Source organism: Tyto alba, unplaced genomic scaffold (genome assembly GCF_018691265.1).
Source record: "Tyto alba isolate M040663 unplaced genomic scaffold, T.alba_DEE_v4.0 Super-Scaffold_2, whole genome shotgun sequence".
NCBI classification, from domain to species: domain Eukaryota; kingdom Metazoa; phylum Chordata; class Aves; order Strigiformes; family Tytonidae; genus Tyto; species Tyto alba.
This window is the reverse complement of record NW_024881282.1, coordinates 21905312-21919635: the sequence shown is the minus strand read 5'-3', so window position 1 is coordinate 21919635 and position 14324 is coordinate 21905312. Positions and strand designations below refer to the sequence as shown.

General features: G+C 38.7%; 1 protein-coding gene across 7 annotated transcripts in view; it reads right to left on the bottom strand.

Moving 5' to 3' along the window:
* The window catches only part of CDK8 (cyclin dependent kinase 8), an 81510-nt gene that overhangs the window by 46023 nt on the left and 21163 nt on the right, over window positions 1–14324 (bottom strand). For 5 of the 7 annotated variants that reach the window (XM_042792522.1, XM_042792520.1, XM_042792521.1 and 2 more), the window contains exon 2: window positions 8556–8631. In XM_042792522.1, coding sequence (XP_042648456.1) covers window positions 8556–8631 — 76 coding nt within the window. Of the gene's footprint in view, window positions 1–8555; window positions 8632–9262; window positions 9308–12281; window positions 12303–14324 lie in introns of those variants that run through there. The other 2 variants (XM_032990728.2, XM_032990724.2) reach the window with 2 other exon arrangements.

Genomic DNA, 14324 nt, shown 5'->3' with positions numbered 1-14324 from the left:
AAACATCCCACAAAAGTTTTACAGAGCCCCCACAGTCCTCTCAAATACGAATAAAACCTCTATCCTCCTGTAAGATCCATAGCAATCTGCTTTCCTTCTCATCAGTTACACAGCCCTGGTTGACTCTCTTCAAGGACACAGCTGAGAGGCCCTTTATTCCCTTTGTGGCCCATAACAAACGTTTTAAGAGTTATGGCCTTTGTTACTGTCACTGATAGAAGCTGTTATCGTTTGTGCATCTGTGCGCTCAGTTTATAATTCTTGACAGTTTTTGCCTTTACCTTTTATGTTGAATAGCTGTTAACTACATATTCTTTCAGTCTGCTTAGAAAACCTGAATGGTTTGGTCAAAACTAGACAGCTACGAGCACCCCAGTGAACAGAATGGCTAATATACATCAGCAAAGCCACCAGAATAAGGAAATGATTGCTGCAGTGGTGGCAGATGATCCCTGAATCACTGTCTTGGAAAGACTGAAACGTTCCAGGACAGTGATAATGCAGAGCGACCAATGCAAACACCGTCTGAAGGACAGACAGAGCTCATGCTGATGATAACACATCATATGGGCTGTAAACAGCATTTCCAGCAACCTCACTCTCCATGAACCAGGTGTCTCCAGCCCATATGCTGCAAGCCTTTCCTACCAGATGACTCGACGGGTGTCCAGCAGCTGACAGAGTTCACTGAAGACCAAGTAGCCGACAAGAAACATGGTTTGACTATCAGTACGATGCCTGCCAATGACAAAGGCCATTTTTTGGCCTGCTGACTCCGGTATCTAATTGCTTCTGTCTATCCTGGTTCAGTTCTCCAGAGCACAAAGATAAATTTGACAAAAACTATGCATTTGGCTCTCAGTAAATTAGCTTCCTTTTCATTTGCATATCACATGATGATTCAAATCCGTATCTACAACCAGAAAGATTTCCCTTAAATTACTCCTTATAAAGGAAGCAGAACCAATTACCCTTCAAAGAAAGAGAAATCAGCAAACAGTGAAGATGCTAATACATCTAGTTTGACTCGAGCATTACAACCCCATGTTGTCCTTGGTGGGTCTTGCCCTTGCTTTCATAAATGTCGTTCTAAGACACTGCCAGGGAAACAGCATCTCTACATGCAAGTCCTGGGCTCACACTAAGGTTCTTCCATCTCACTCTTCAAATGCAGAAATACTCATTCCACAGACATAGGGCAGCTGAGGGACAGTAAATTAAAGTGTCCTGATGATGCATAAAATTGTTAAATTACTTCACAAACAAGGACAAAGCGGGGTAAGACAGGGCATTATTAAATAATCAACAGCAGCATGAAGGCAGCCTGGCAAACTACAGCATGACTACAGCTTTCCTTTTCTTGCAAATGGACACCAACAATAATTACCTTTCACATCAAATATGAGCTGAAATCAGCACAAGTTTTTATGAACATGATCTCCTTTCTCCGGTGATATTCCCACATCTCCTATACAGCTCTCTACCACTACAGACTCTTCCCAAGAGCCAAGATACTGCACTCCTGGCATAAGTGAGGATTTCTAGCTTCACTGCAAATGTCATTCCACCCCCACTCTTGATGCTTGCTACTATATGTGGTCCACAGAGCATGTAACCTGCTTAATGTTGCAATACTACCATGCTTATTCTATAATTGAGCACAGACTCATTTGCTAGAGCAATTGCCCAGGTGACCTGGCCCAGAAGGAGTTTCTCTGATGTCCTGTCTCAGGACATGAGCTATTTTAGAGAAGGCAACTCCTTGTTCTCACTGCCTTCCTGTGCTACGCAACATGTTTCTCCCAAAGCTTAGGACAGCCAGAAAGCTGGCTACACACAAAGCCATTGGCAATACCAAGCAAAACATTCACTTAAGCAAAAAATCACTATTGTGCCACCTTGCTAGTTTGATGGCATAAATTCAAAATCTAATCATCATCTCATGCTTCAGAAAGGCTCACATCAGTTCCATTAAGTGATCCAGCAACAAACAAATCATGTATTAATAGTCATGCCATGGGCTTAAGATAGAAAATGGGCAAATGGGGACTTGGAACACAAAGTAGACTGCGGCTGATGCAGATAGGAAGGTGGTTGGTTTTCAGACCAGAAGATCACTGAAAGATTTAGTCATCCTGTAACACATAAGATACCAGTGGAACTACTGCTACAAGAAATGAGTAAAGGCAGTAGTAAGACATTACCTGAAACACTATGTGCAATTCTGGCCAATTCAGGAAACATTAATTCCAACTGCAACAGGGCAAAGAGAACCCAAGCCTACACCCAGGGGAAGAGAGAGCCTACTACACAACGGGAAACCAGCAAGTCAAGCCAAAATCCTTACAGCCTGTCAAAACAAAGCCAGAGAAAGAAACAGCCTCTCTCTCTCTTTAAAATGAAAGCGGGAGAAAAGAGCTATTCTAACTCACTGACAATATTATCATAAGTATAAATCAGTATGAACTAGTCATGATTAATTTTGGCTTAAAGGCTGAATAATGTTTAAAGAATCATTACTAGAATGAGACTCACAAGCTGTCTTCAGAGATTTTTCTTTCCCTTACATGTTTAACTTGTAGGTTGCTAAATTTTTAGAGGTGCGCTTTGCTTGTCTGCAAGAACAGGAGCAGAATATGATGACTCCAGAGGTGTCATCCAATTCTATCTTCATAAAATACTTCTAAAAAAAGTCAAATCACTATTCTAATTTCCTGTCAAACACTGGAGCTCTACTCAAGTACTTTAAGCTTATTTAAACTAAAACCCAAATTTTATTACACAAGTTCTTAAATCCTAAATTGGCTTAGCTGCTATCCAGTAAATTCAAGATGTGTGTTGCAACGTAATTTACAGTTTCATATTCTCATGAGTCAGATATTCCACAGTACTAAAAAAGAACAAAATACCTGCTGAAAGCACATGCTGTTTTCCTTTCAAAAGTGTTTAAATTAAAGCTGACAAAAGCAATGTAACAGAGAAAGTTATACTGCTCACACTAAGAATTTATTATGAAGCTGACGGTACATTTTTGAAGCTCTGGTTCTTCAGACATACAACTGTGTGAAATAGTTGCTTTTATTCTTTTGGGTTTGTTTTTTTTTTTGAAATCCTAAATGCTACAGAAAGAAGCATGACAACACAAAATCTCAAGACAAAAAAAAAAAATGCACATTTGTTTTTAAGTTCTTCAGTTTCCAAAACAAATGAATCTTACACAATCACACATATAAGCCAATATTTATTAGTACCTCCTATGTCCAAACATATTCAAAGTATTATAAGAGGTGATGTTAAAGGTTCTCTGAAAGTAAGGAGGTAGGTGAAGAATCTAGATGAGACAGACACTGGATGTCAAGCTTGGTCAAATTCTGCTGTTCAGAGAAAACATGATTCCTAAGGATTCCAATTTCTAACACGTAACCAGTATCTGTGTCCCACTGTCACAAAACTAAAAATAATACTACTATATTTTATACAAAATCTCTCAGGAATAGTGTTTGTAGCCCTGTAACATAGCTCAATAAAGTACTCAGTCACAACTTAAGATTTTACACGCCATACCAGTATTAAAGCATTTGAGAGTCATTAGACTTAGAGTCAAATTATTTGTCTTCTTCAATACCTTACTGCTTTTCACCACATGGAAAGACTGCTAAGAAACCATTACATGCCTTCTGACATGAGGATTGTACTCATCTAAATGATTTCTGTGTTTGGTCTTGTGGGAAACTGCTTTCACTGCTCGTGTGGAAGGGACACCACAGCCCCCATAACCTGATGAACCTACACCCAAATATTGTTCCTTATCACATAGCTAGCGTAGGATCTCTTCCAGCAAGCTCACTGGGACAGCCATTTGCTCCTTAGCAAGGGCAGATATTGAAGAGGGTGAACCCTGTAGTCACCCAGTTGCAGCTTCTGCCTCATGGGGTCCCTCCAGCTGCTGCATGCTGCCTTGGAGTACTTGGTCACCCTCCCACTGGCTCTGAAAGAGCCCTTCCACCCTTCTTCCATCCCCTCCACTGTCATGGGGGAAAGAGGCCTGATAATCATGCAACAACATGTTCTTGTCACCCAGGACATGGAAGCCCCAGTGTAGGAGGAGGACCAATTCATCTCTACAGCTGCCTCCCCCACCGAGGTCAACTTGCCCAAGAACACTAGTCAACAGCAACTCCCTTCTCACCTACCCAGAAGCACAGGTCTGCTGCTCTAGCTCTGCAGCTACCTCTCTGCCACCTTCCAGCCCAGAACCTGAAAGCCAGGGTGATGGAACCATTGCTGAGATAAGCAGGACTGCTGCAGAGGCTTTCCCTTCTGGGTAGGAGCAGCAGCCTTCAACCAGCTCACTGTCTGCTTATTCTCATACTGTCCGGGTACCATGTGCCAGCTCCTTGCAAACCTGGCCAAGTTCCTGACAGAAGAAATGCTGTACCAGGCCCTGAGCCTCCTGCCTGGGAGACCAAAAAAATAAAGTTAAAAAAAAAAAAAAAAAAAAAAAAAAAACCAACCACAAAACACCAAACAATACTTCCCTTTCTTTTGTTAACACTCAGACATATGAACTTTAGGGTACAAACCTCCATTATACTCAAACCACTCCCTGCAGGTTCTTACCACTTCTTGTGAGTTACTCTAAGCAATGATGCAACTAAAGGCTGGTTCAACTTGGTTTGCTCACACAACAGAAAATTAACAAAACTGTTATTTTTCCCTTTGGTGAAGACAAACTTCCTCATCCTACAGCCACACTATCACTAGATCCAACACTGAGGACATCACCTTTTGTGATGACAGCCTGCATTTGTTACAACAGGAAACCACAAAATCCTAGGAATGCCCAAATGCCTCCAAGGCAGACTAAAGAGTGGAAATGATCAGAAAAGCCAGCTACTTATTGTTTTGTAGTTTTCTGTCCCAACCCTGACAGATTCAAGGCTGTTCTAACTTGTACAAGCTGGCTATGGTGTTTGAAGGACACCACACAGACAGGAGACAGCCAGAGTACAGCATCATCCACCCCAGCTCTGCTTTGTCCCATTCAGCATTTCCATCACTGACTGCCACAATATCCAGCACTTCCTCTTTGAAGCTAAGTCAAAAACTAACACTATCATATAAAAGTACTATATGGTGTTTTTACATACAAACAAGCTTTTCAGGGATATTTTTATCAGTCAAACCAGGCACCAAAAAAACAAAGCTACATGGAAGTCCTGCAAAAAGTAAAACCAAAACACAACAGAACAAGCAACTTCACTAGCCAAAGGAAGCACGAGTAGGTAAAGTACTTTGCAAACCTCCTAAAATGGAATGAAAAATACTAATCAACATGAAAAATGTCAGGAAGTCACTTGATTACTTAAAAATTCAAGACTCCTGTATAGGAAACTGCCCAATCCAAAATCCTGAAGCTCTATTTGAAGTCTGGTTAACCACTCCAGCTTCCTACTGCCTTGAAGAATTCTCTTGTTTTGCCAACTGTGAAACAGCATTTGATGCACTATTCCAGGTGGATAGGCTTTAACGACTTTCTTCCTTGTGATTACCTAAGACAAGGAACTGAGTGTTTGGGCTTGTATGTTTTGTATATTTTCATACAAATCTTCTCACCGTTCTAACCCTCTGCTCTCCCACCTATTACAAATCCATCTATTGATATGATAAGCATGCAGGTTTTAGTGCCTGCTTAAATCCTCAGAAGTAAAAGTGCAGATCATAAAAAAGATACTCAGAATCCCAGGCAGTACACATTTCTGCAGAGAAGAGATGAGCAGCCAAACATCCAGTTAAGGTTCTGGAAGAGGCAGGGTTCACCAATGCTTGCCATGGCGAATGAATGGGGGGAAGATAAGGAAGAATATAGCACTAAAACTTTATACTGAAGATACTCATTCTACTAGTATAATTAACAAAATAACTGTTAATCCTACCAGTTAAGCAAATGGCTGACATAGAAATGGAAAAAACCCTCTTATTTCAACAGAGTAAGAGACTAGCTAGGTTGTTGAACATTAGGTGTAGGTTCTCATGTTGCAGAGAATACTGAAACATAGGAAGTCTTTCACATACATATACAGGTTGAACTCATCCCATAACTGAGTCAACCATTTCAACTCAGGTTTCTTACCTAGTTCAAGCCTTTCCCTGTAACTGATCTATTTCAATAATTATTTTTCTGAAGAGCTTACACTGATCTTCAGTTCAAATGTCTGTATCAAATAGATGTCTTTGAAGAGTTATGGTTATTGGCATTTTAGAACATGTAAGTTAGTAATTAAAAACTTAAGTTAGTCATCATAAGCAAGACAAAAGCTATTGTAGAGTTGCAAAAACAAGGCAGAGATTGATTGGGATTTATATCAAACTGCACTCTTCCCATATAGTCAGAGTAAAATATACAAGCTTCAGCTCTCCAGACAAACTAAAATGGATATAATTTATGTGAAAACCAAGTCATCCTAGGTTCTCTCAAGACCACCATGCTGGCAAAATGCACAACTGGGGTAGTCCAGAATAGATTGTAACCAAGTCTGGCATTCAGCCTTGACTTTTTAAGTATGACAACAAATAATTTTATTATTTAGATGTACAGATGACATTTTAGGGTACAACAGTGCTGATGAACTCAGTAGCATTTTCCTATATACATTACACATGCTCACTTAATCAATATAAACAGTATGGCTATTACTCTCAGCTTGATCCATCTCCACATGAGATTCCTTTTTTTCCTTTTAGGATATTAATTGATAGAAAGGAGGGGAAAAATTCTATGTAACAGAACTAAAATGAACACACTTGGGGGAAAAAAATTCTCCTATTAACTCCAAACAGTAACATCAAAAGAACAGTAAGGAAAAGAGATTCAAAACCTAGAAGTCAATGGTGAGTTATTAATTAAACTGAGGGAAAATTCAACCACAGTATCAGCAGTTGCAAGCCTGAAAGCATAACTGAAAGCAAAGTCAACAACAGCTCAAGAAACGCTGTTTCAGGTTACTCTTTCTATGCCTACACCTGCTTTTGGGCTCCACTCCCTTCTCTCTGCTCTTCACATCTGCTTTCTTGGCATCTTTGGTGTCTTCAGTACACTCTGCTCCTTTCCTCACTAGCCCTGTCCCACGTGGGTCTTGTGTTGTACTGTTGCTCTCTGCAAAAGGCACATGCTGCAGCAGCTCAGAGCAAAGACAAAGCCTCCCTGATTCTTGCTCCTCTTCCATCACTACTGGGGACCCTGCTGCCCAAGAGGAATGACTCTGCAAACTCCTTGAGCCATGTAACAAGGCCAAACCCTTTCTAAATGTCAGCCACGTTAGTAATTCTCTTCTAATAGACAGAAATGGAGTTACTGTCGTATCCAGAGCAGAAACAGCTCCCTAACACCAGTCAAGCTTCTCCTGCCAAATTAAAGCAGAACAAAAACTCCTCAGGTAAACCACTGTAAAAAGAAGAACAAAAAAATTTCCCAAATCCCTCTGAAATGGTAGCCAACACTTCCAAAAAGCATTCAGCCTGAAGGAGTCACAGTATTTGGAAAAATTCTGCCAAAATCGTTAAAAAAAGCAAAATTTAAGACCTTATTTTCAGCTCCTTTCCACTCTTCAGTTCAGAGTGGATGGCTATAATGGCAGGGAGGCTCAGCTTTCATCAATGGACAGGAAGACCTTCTCCTGAAGAACATCATTTGCAATTCATGGTTTTACCTCGCTCAGTTCAAGGACTAACACCTTCGAAATCACAAATCCAACTGGAAGTTGACAAAGTAGGAAAGCCTAGTACTCACTCCAATCAATAAAAATGAAATTAGGGTATAATTCTACACCCTTGAGTGATATGGACTGAACATAGACTATTTGCTTCCCCCCTCCCCCCCCCCCCCCCCCAAGTTAAACACATTTACTTTTAGTAAGCAATTTCAGTTGAAACATTGCAAGAAAAATAATCCCAAACAGCAGTAAGAATATACAAGAGTTAAGCTTCAGAATACCGGTTTTACTGGTATTCCTTTGCAGGCTTGTCACAAACCATAACTAGACCACATCATTCACCAGTTTCTAAAAACATGTGATATACAAATACAAACCTGAATAACTTCAGAAAATGTCTGAATAATATTCATGGGTGTATTACAACCTCCGAGGCAACAACAATGCCACTTGAGTTCGATGTCTTCACTTACATAGAAGCTAACATGTTTTAATCATTATGAGTCAGTAAGAACTAATCTCTTTAGGAAAATAACTGAAGTACTAATGCAAAAATCAGATCAAATATGTAATTTAAGATGCTGACTCTAATAATGTTTTTAAACTCCTGCATTTAAAGTTAATCTGCCCCAAGGCAGGCAGTAAATTGTAACTTAAAAACACTGTCATTTTTAGACAGCAAACATAACGGGTGCCCAGAAGACATTTGTACTTATTTTATACCTCTATGATAAAAATATAGCAGCCATTGTAGAATAAAACGATTCATCAAAAACCAGCATGCACTCAGATCAATAATTTTAAAAAGTCTGTTTGCTAGTAGAAAGAACTAATGTTACTTACTGCTATTTCTCTGCATGCAGACATAGAAATTCCAGTACCTTCTATTTGCTTTAAAGCGTAATCTTTATCATCTTTCCTGTGAAAGAAGAAAAGAAGTTTCTTTTAAAAATTGCACCATGAATTCAAATTGAGCTCTTCACCACCAGAGGACAGCTACTAATTAATATAAATTCTGCATCTTATTTTCTTTTCATTCTCTGCTAGTTTAATGTCTGGATCCCCAGCTAAACCATAAGCTAATCACATCACCTGGTAAAGCTAAAAATGTAAGTTCACTCTCACTACATAGATAGTTTAAAAAAACAAACCAACCACTTTTTTTTAATGCAATGATCAACATTTCTTCCATTCCTTTCTTCTCTTATTAAGAGGAAAACAAAGCAAACATTTAGTATGTGCTAGAAATAAGCCTAGCTAGGGCAACATCTCTTATAAACGTATTACTCTGGGACACTGTAAGTCTTCCCCATGTTGTAATGAATTCTTGAGTAGCCCAGAAGCAACATCACAGTAACGTCTTATCTTCTCTTTCCTCTAGGTCACAACAAGTGCCCTAAAATTTTGTTGCTACCAAACTAATAAAACTACCAAGATTAATAAAAAACCCACAAGGTCTCTGCAATCTGAAGAATCCAGAGAAATGTTTGTTCAGCTTTAAACACTTAAAAACACCACCACCACTCCCCCATACTTTAACCAGTATGTACCTTACAGTCATTTAGTTAAAATGCAAGCCTATTAGTAAGTCCAGCTACCAAAAGTAAAGTGAGGAAAAGATACAGTGCAGCAAAAGAAGACATTGAACTCTTGCTCATCCTCAGCCTTAAAGAGCTCAAACTTTTAAGAGTTGGAGTGCTTGCCCTTCCCACTTGTGGGCTGGCAACCACAGCACTCCTGGGGGATGTGGAACTTAACAGTATTGCCTTCAGCATTTGGGGCACTCCTATAGCCCCAGATTTCCAGGTTGCACAAGAATCCTTATTAATTTTTAATGAATCCAGCTATCACAGCTGTGAAGAGCCAGTGCTGAAAAAAAATGCAACTCAAACTTCCTAAAGGCAAATAAAACAAAACTGTAGTTAAGCATTTAAAAGCATATGCACTCGTTTCCTCCAGCTCTCACTAAATATTTGCAAGGCTTTGAAATGCTGTATTCCTATTGGAAACATACACTTTCCCCTATCCATCACTACCTATTTAATCTCTCAAATTATCAGGTCCTGTCCAACAGATTTTTATGGGGTTCAAAGACAACCCACTGTCAGCAATAACCTTTCAAGACAGAAAAGAGAGAAAAAGTGGGAGATTAATGGACAAAATCTGAACAAACTTAATGAGGAGGAAGAACAAAACAGCGAGTGGGCGAGAGTAGATTTCAGTAAGAAGGCAATTACATGGATTCAGCAAGATAAAAGAGGGGAAAAGATACAGGATCTGACACAAACAGGAAAAAAAAAATACAGTAGGGAGGACAACAACAGAAGACATTAAAAAGCTTCCATATAATAAAACTTCAAAACTTCCCAAGCTGGAAGAGGAAGAGCCAATGTTAAGCACAAACTCAAACATGGCCAGAACAAGGTATGAGTAGGGAACAAATACTCCCTATTTCTCACCTTAGAGGAAAACAACGTGCATGAAGCCTGAAAACAATAAACCATTATGGGATTGAGCAACTCATGATGACAGACTATTACAGGGATCAGAAGTATAAACCGATTCCAAATCAAATCACATAAATTTATGATGGATATGGGATTTACGGACCACAGCAAGAGCAGCTACTGAACATAACTCCAATCTGCTTTCCAGCACAGAGATCTCCTATGCTGCTCAGGGAAATAGATAGAGAAATTTTGTCAGCTAAAAACCACTGAAGCCAAGAATTCAGTGTCAATACCCTCTATCTGCCTTAGCCAGCAACGTTCATGGCTGTTACTGGATAGAAACATGAAGCAAAATGGACTGGACTAGAGGTTATTCTCATTGCCCGGTGTGTTCATCTAGGTAGCTTGCAGTGTTTGGAGAAATCCCTATTTCATGAGAAGCGCTACCACACAACTGCTACTGTTAGACACATTTACCATTGGCTTAATACAAAGCAAAACAGGTCAGATCAAAGGTTATTCTCATTACACTGTTGCTTATCTGTTCAGATTTCAAAGTAGTTGAAGGAGAACTCGGTGTAACAAGTAGCACTACCATACACCTGGTATTATTACAAGCATTTCTGGTAGCACTGTCTATGATGAAGCCTGCCTTACATTTAAGATTGTAGAACTATTTTTAATTGGTCAAATTTTTGCCAAATTAAGCCTGGACTAAAATTTTCCATACCAGATGGCAGACTTTCTCTGGAAATTCTGAGGAAAAAAATACTTCAGCTGTTTCCTAGAACAAAACTGGAAGAACACACTTTCAGTTGTGTATTTTAACTCTTCTATAATCATTGCTTTAATGCTGAAATTTAACAGGGTGGTTTAAGAACATACCATTTAGTCTCTTCAAAACAATGGATGGAATGAGTCTCCTAAAATTAATCTTCTCACGTTAAAAGGCAGTTAAAGAGTCAAGATCCAGAGATCCCATGTCCAACCTTGCTCTGCTCTTGGCGCAACCCAAGGCTATGGGGAATGAACCACTCATTTGCTAGGCCAAGGTGCTGCGTGCAGGAACCAAGCAAATGGCCTCTGCCCTGTCCTCAGCCTACCCAGGCAGTTTAGAAGAAATGCGTGATAAAAAGAAGAAAATACGATTTAGGGACAAAGCACATTTTTAGCACTACACTACACTCTCCTCCAGAACCTGAAAAAATAACCAGACTTCCAAGACTTAAGCTCTCCAAATCGTGCATGTACAGTTGAGATTGAAAATAATAAATCAGTTCATAACCCTCTCTAACATCTGTTCTACACTGAGGCTGGTAACATGCCACAGTTACCCATTATACCATTAGTACCAGCTTTTCCGTTAACAGAAGTAGGAAAATCCTACTTCTTCTTTTGAGTCAAGCAATATTTTCTTTATAGAACTTACTGTAATTCCTTGGGAGCCAAGGGAACTGGAAAAATAGTTTTTCAAATGAGTGATAAGAGTTTACAGAAGTGTTTTGAAGTCAAAAGAAAGGCCAGAGTGACCAAGCTTATTTTACACAACTTCAGTAAACATTTTGCCAATAGTCTGCTTAGAATCACAATGCAGCCCAAATTGCTTCCCCACGGTTTTAGATATGGGCAATTTCCTTCTCTGAAGATGAAGAAATGTTCAGTGACAAGACAGGGGGAAAAAAATTACACAAGAAGGAGGGAAAAAAGCCCTGTTCAGAAACATCTTCCACAGCCAATTGTGACTAACAAAATTGGCCATTTAGAAGGAAGAAATTTAGTTGAATTATGCTTTGAGTCTTACCATGTCCTTAAAATGCAAGCTGCTAACAGAGAGACCCTGTTGGGAAAACCTGTCCACTTTCTCTGGTGCCTGGGAATGAAGCATTAAGTAACTTCTGGAGCTCCTCCACCTACCAGCAGGCTTAGAAAAGCTGGTCAATCTGCAAACTTATTTTCACAATGATATAGTCATACTTTCCTGCACTTAAGCAGGCTGGCATCTTCAGCACAGTAACACTCCCCACTAGTAGCAGGCAGTTGTGAGAGCAGTAATAAGAGAACACTTAGTACACGGCTGCTGTAAATAGTGTTTATTGTAGTCAAATGCAAACTACATAACCTTGTGTAAAAATGTCATTTCCTCAGAGGGACAACATTAACATCAGAGGCATAAACTTGAAGAAAAATGAGGTAGCTGCAACACTACTTCCAGTGGACTTCAATGACAAGAACAAATATGCCTGTAAAATCACCATAAAAAAGCATAACTAGTTTTGTTCTTACAGCTTGAATAAACAAAAACTAAAACCACCACCTTTAAGAGAATTAAGCTATTATTATAATGTTGCTTCCAAATATCGATTTTTTTTTTTTTTTACAGTTCTACTGAACTTGGAAGTACACAGCACCATAAGAAACATTCACTCTGACAAAAAAATTAAAAAATAAAGAGTAGGAACAGATGCCTGCTAAATGCAAGCACGTTGCAGAGCTTTAGTATTAAAATATCTGCTATTTCTACCCTTTATTTAGAAGGATACTTTAAGCATAAATACGTTCAGCAAGTGGGAGAAAATATCCTACACATGGAGAAAAGGGAGGCTTATTACATAAAAGGCAGTTTATAAAAAAAAAAAAAAAAAATCAGTTTTACTGGTATTTCATCTCACATCACACAGTTTGTAGAAGCATATTGGCACAACACTATAATATATCCTTTATTCAGATCACTAGATCGGTTTAAAACTCAATGGAGCAATAAAAATAGCATAATAAAGTACTAAAGCCTTAAAATCAATGGTAATAATTTGAAATTTACGCTACAGTTAAAGATATCTCAAATTCAAAATTAACTGGTCACAATTTAGGACTAGTTTTATCTTTATAGATAAGGAAATGTAAAACTTCACTGCAGTTAAACATCTGAGGGAAATAAGCTTTACAGTCTTACAAGTACCACAGGGAACTGTAAATGCAGCATCTCTCCTACAAAAAACTGTAAGGAATCTGTTAATTGTCTATGGTTCTTATTCCCCAAAGAATACAGACCCTGATAATTAAAAGATAAGCCTACCAATAAAACACATGGTTCTTTTTTTTTTTTTAATTCTACCCTTGAGAATTCCATTAACATCACTAGTAGTTGAAGTAACACATCCTGATTAAGCACAACTTTCACACTATTACTGGAGTGATTCAGACGCAGCAGTACTAACTCAACACTCCTGAAAGCATTAAATATGGCATTTTGATTTTACTAGCAGAAAATGAATTTGTGCTGTAGGGCATCTTAGCTTTGAACAACTCACCTAGATGAACACTGATTAACTCCAAGCCCTAAACTGTACCAAACAGTAGCACATCTCTATTTACAGCAAAATATGGACAGGAGGTTTCATACATGCTAGGGAGCCAGGTAAGGCAAAAAATACTAAATCTTTACCTACCAGAACATTGAGCAAGGGAATAAATTTGTCAGAGGTTTTAATTATAGTTTACTTTAAGTATCAGAATAGTGTTCAACAGCAAAGACTTAAACTACAAATGAAGAGAAAGATAACATGGAGTTAAACAGTGGCATTCCAGTTAGATTTCTTTGTCCCTCCTTCCTTATGTGTTTTAATAAAATGTAACATAATAAATGCATGGACACACTCCAAGATTTGAGATGGAAGGAAGAACTTAGCAAAACACACAGCTATAGATTAGAATATGAAAATAAAACACTTATGACAGCAAATGATAACATTTAGGACACTTGGCATTTTTACTTTGTGGCATCAAACCCTGTCTCCTCCCCCAAGTCACAGCAGTGTTACTTTTTGGTTTTTAAACCAGACTTTTAAATAAGTGAAAACCACCCTAGTCACACATGACATCCAGTAAAGTCTAGTGGAAGAAGTAGCAATTCAGTTCTTTGGAGGCATATGAATACACAAATGCAATTTTTGAAGCTGAAATTTTTTATACCTTTATACTAAGTGCCAGTGCTATATACACGGCAAACACTGAAACTCTAGAAAACAACATATTGTGTTGCTAAGTGCAGCAAGATGAGGGCAGACTGGTACTCATTCGAATGATGACTTGGAAGAATAGAATTACCTCTGTTTGCTCTTCCAACACCACATTTATATCACCAAGTAGCCTTGCCAGAATAAAA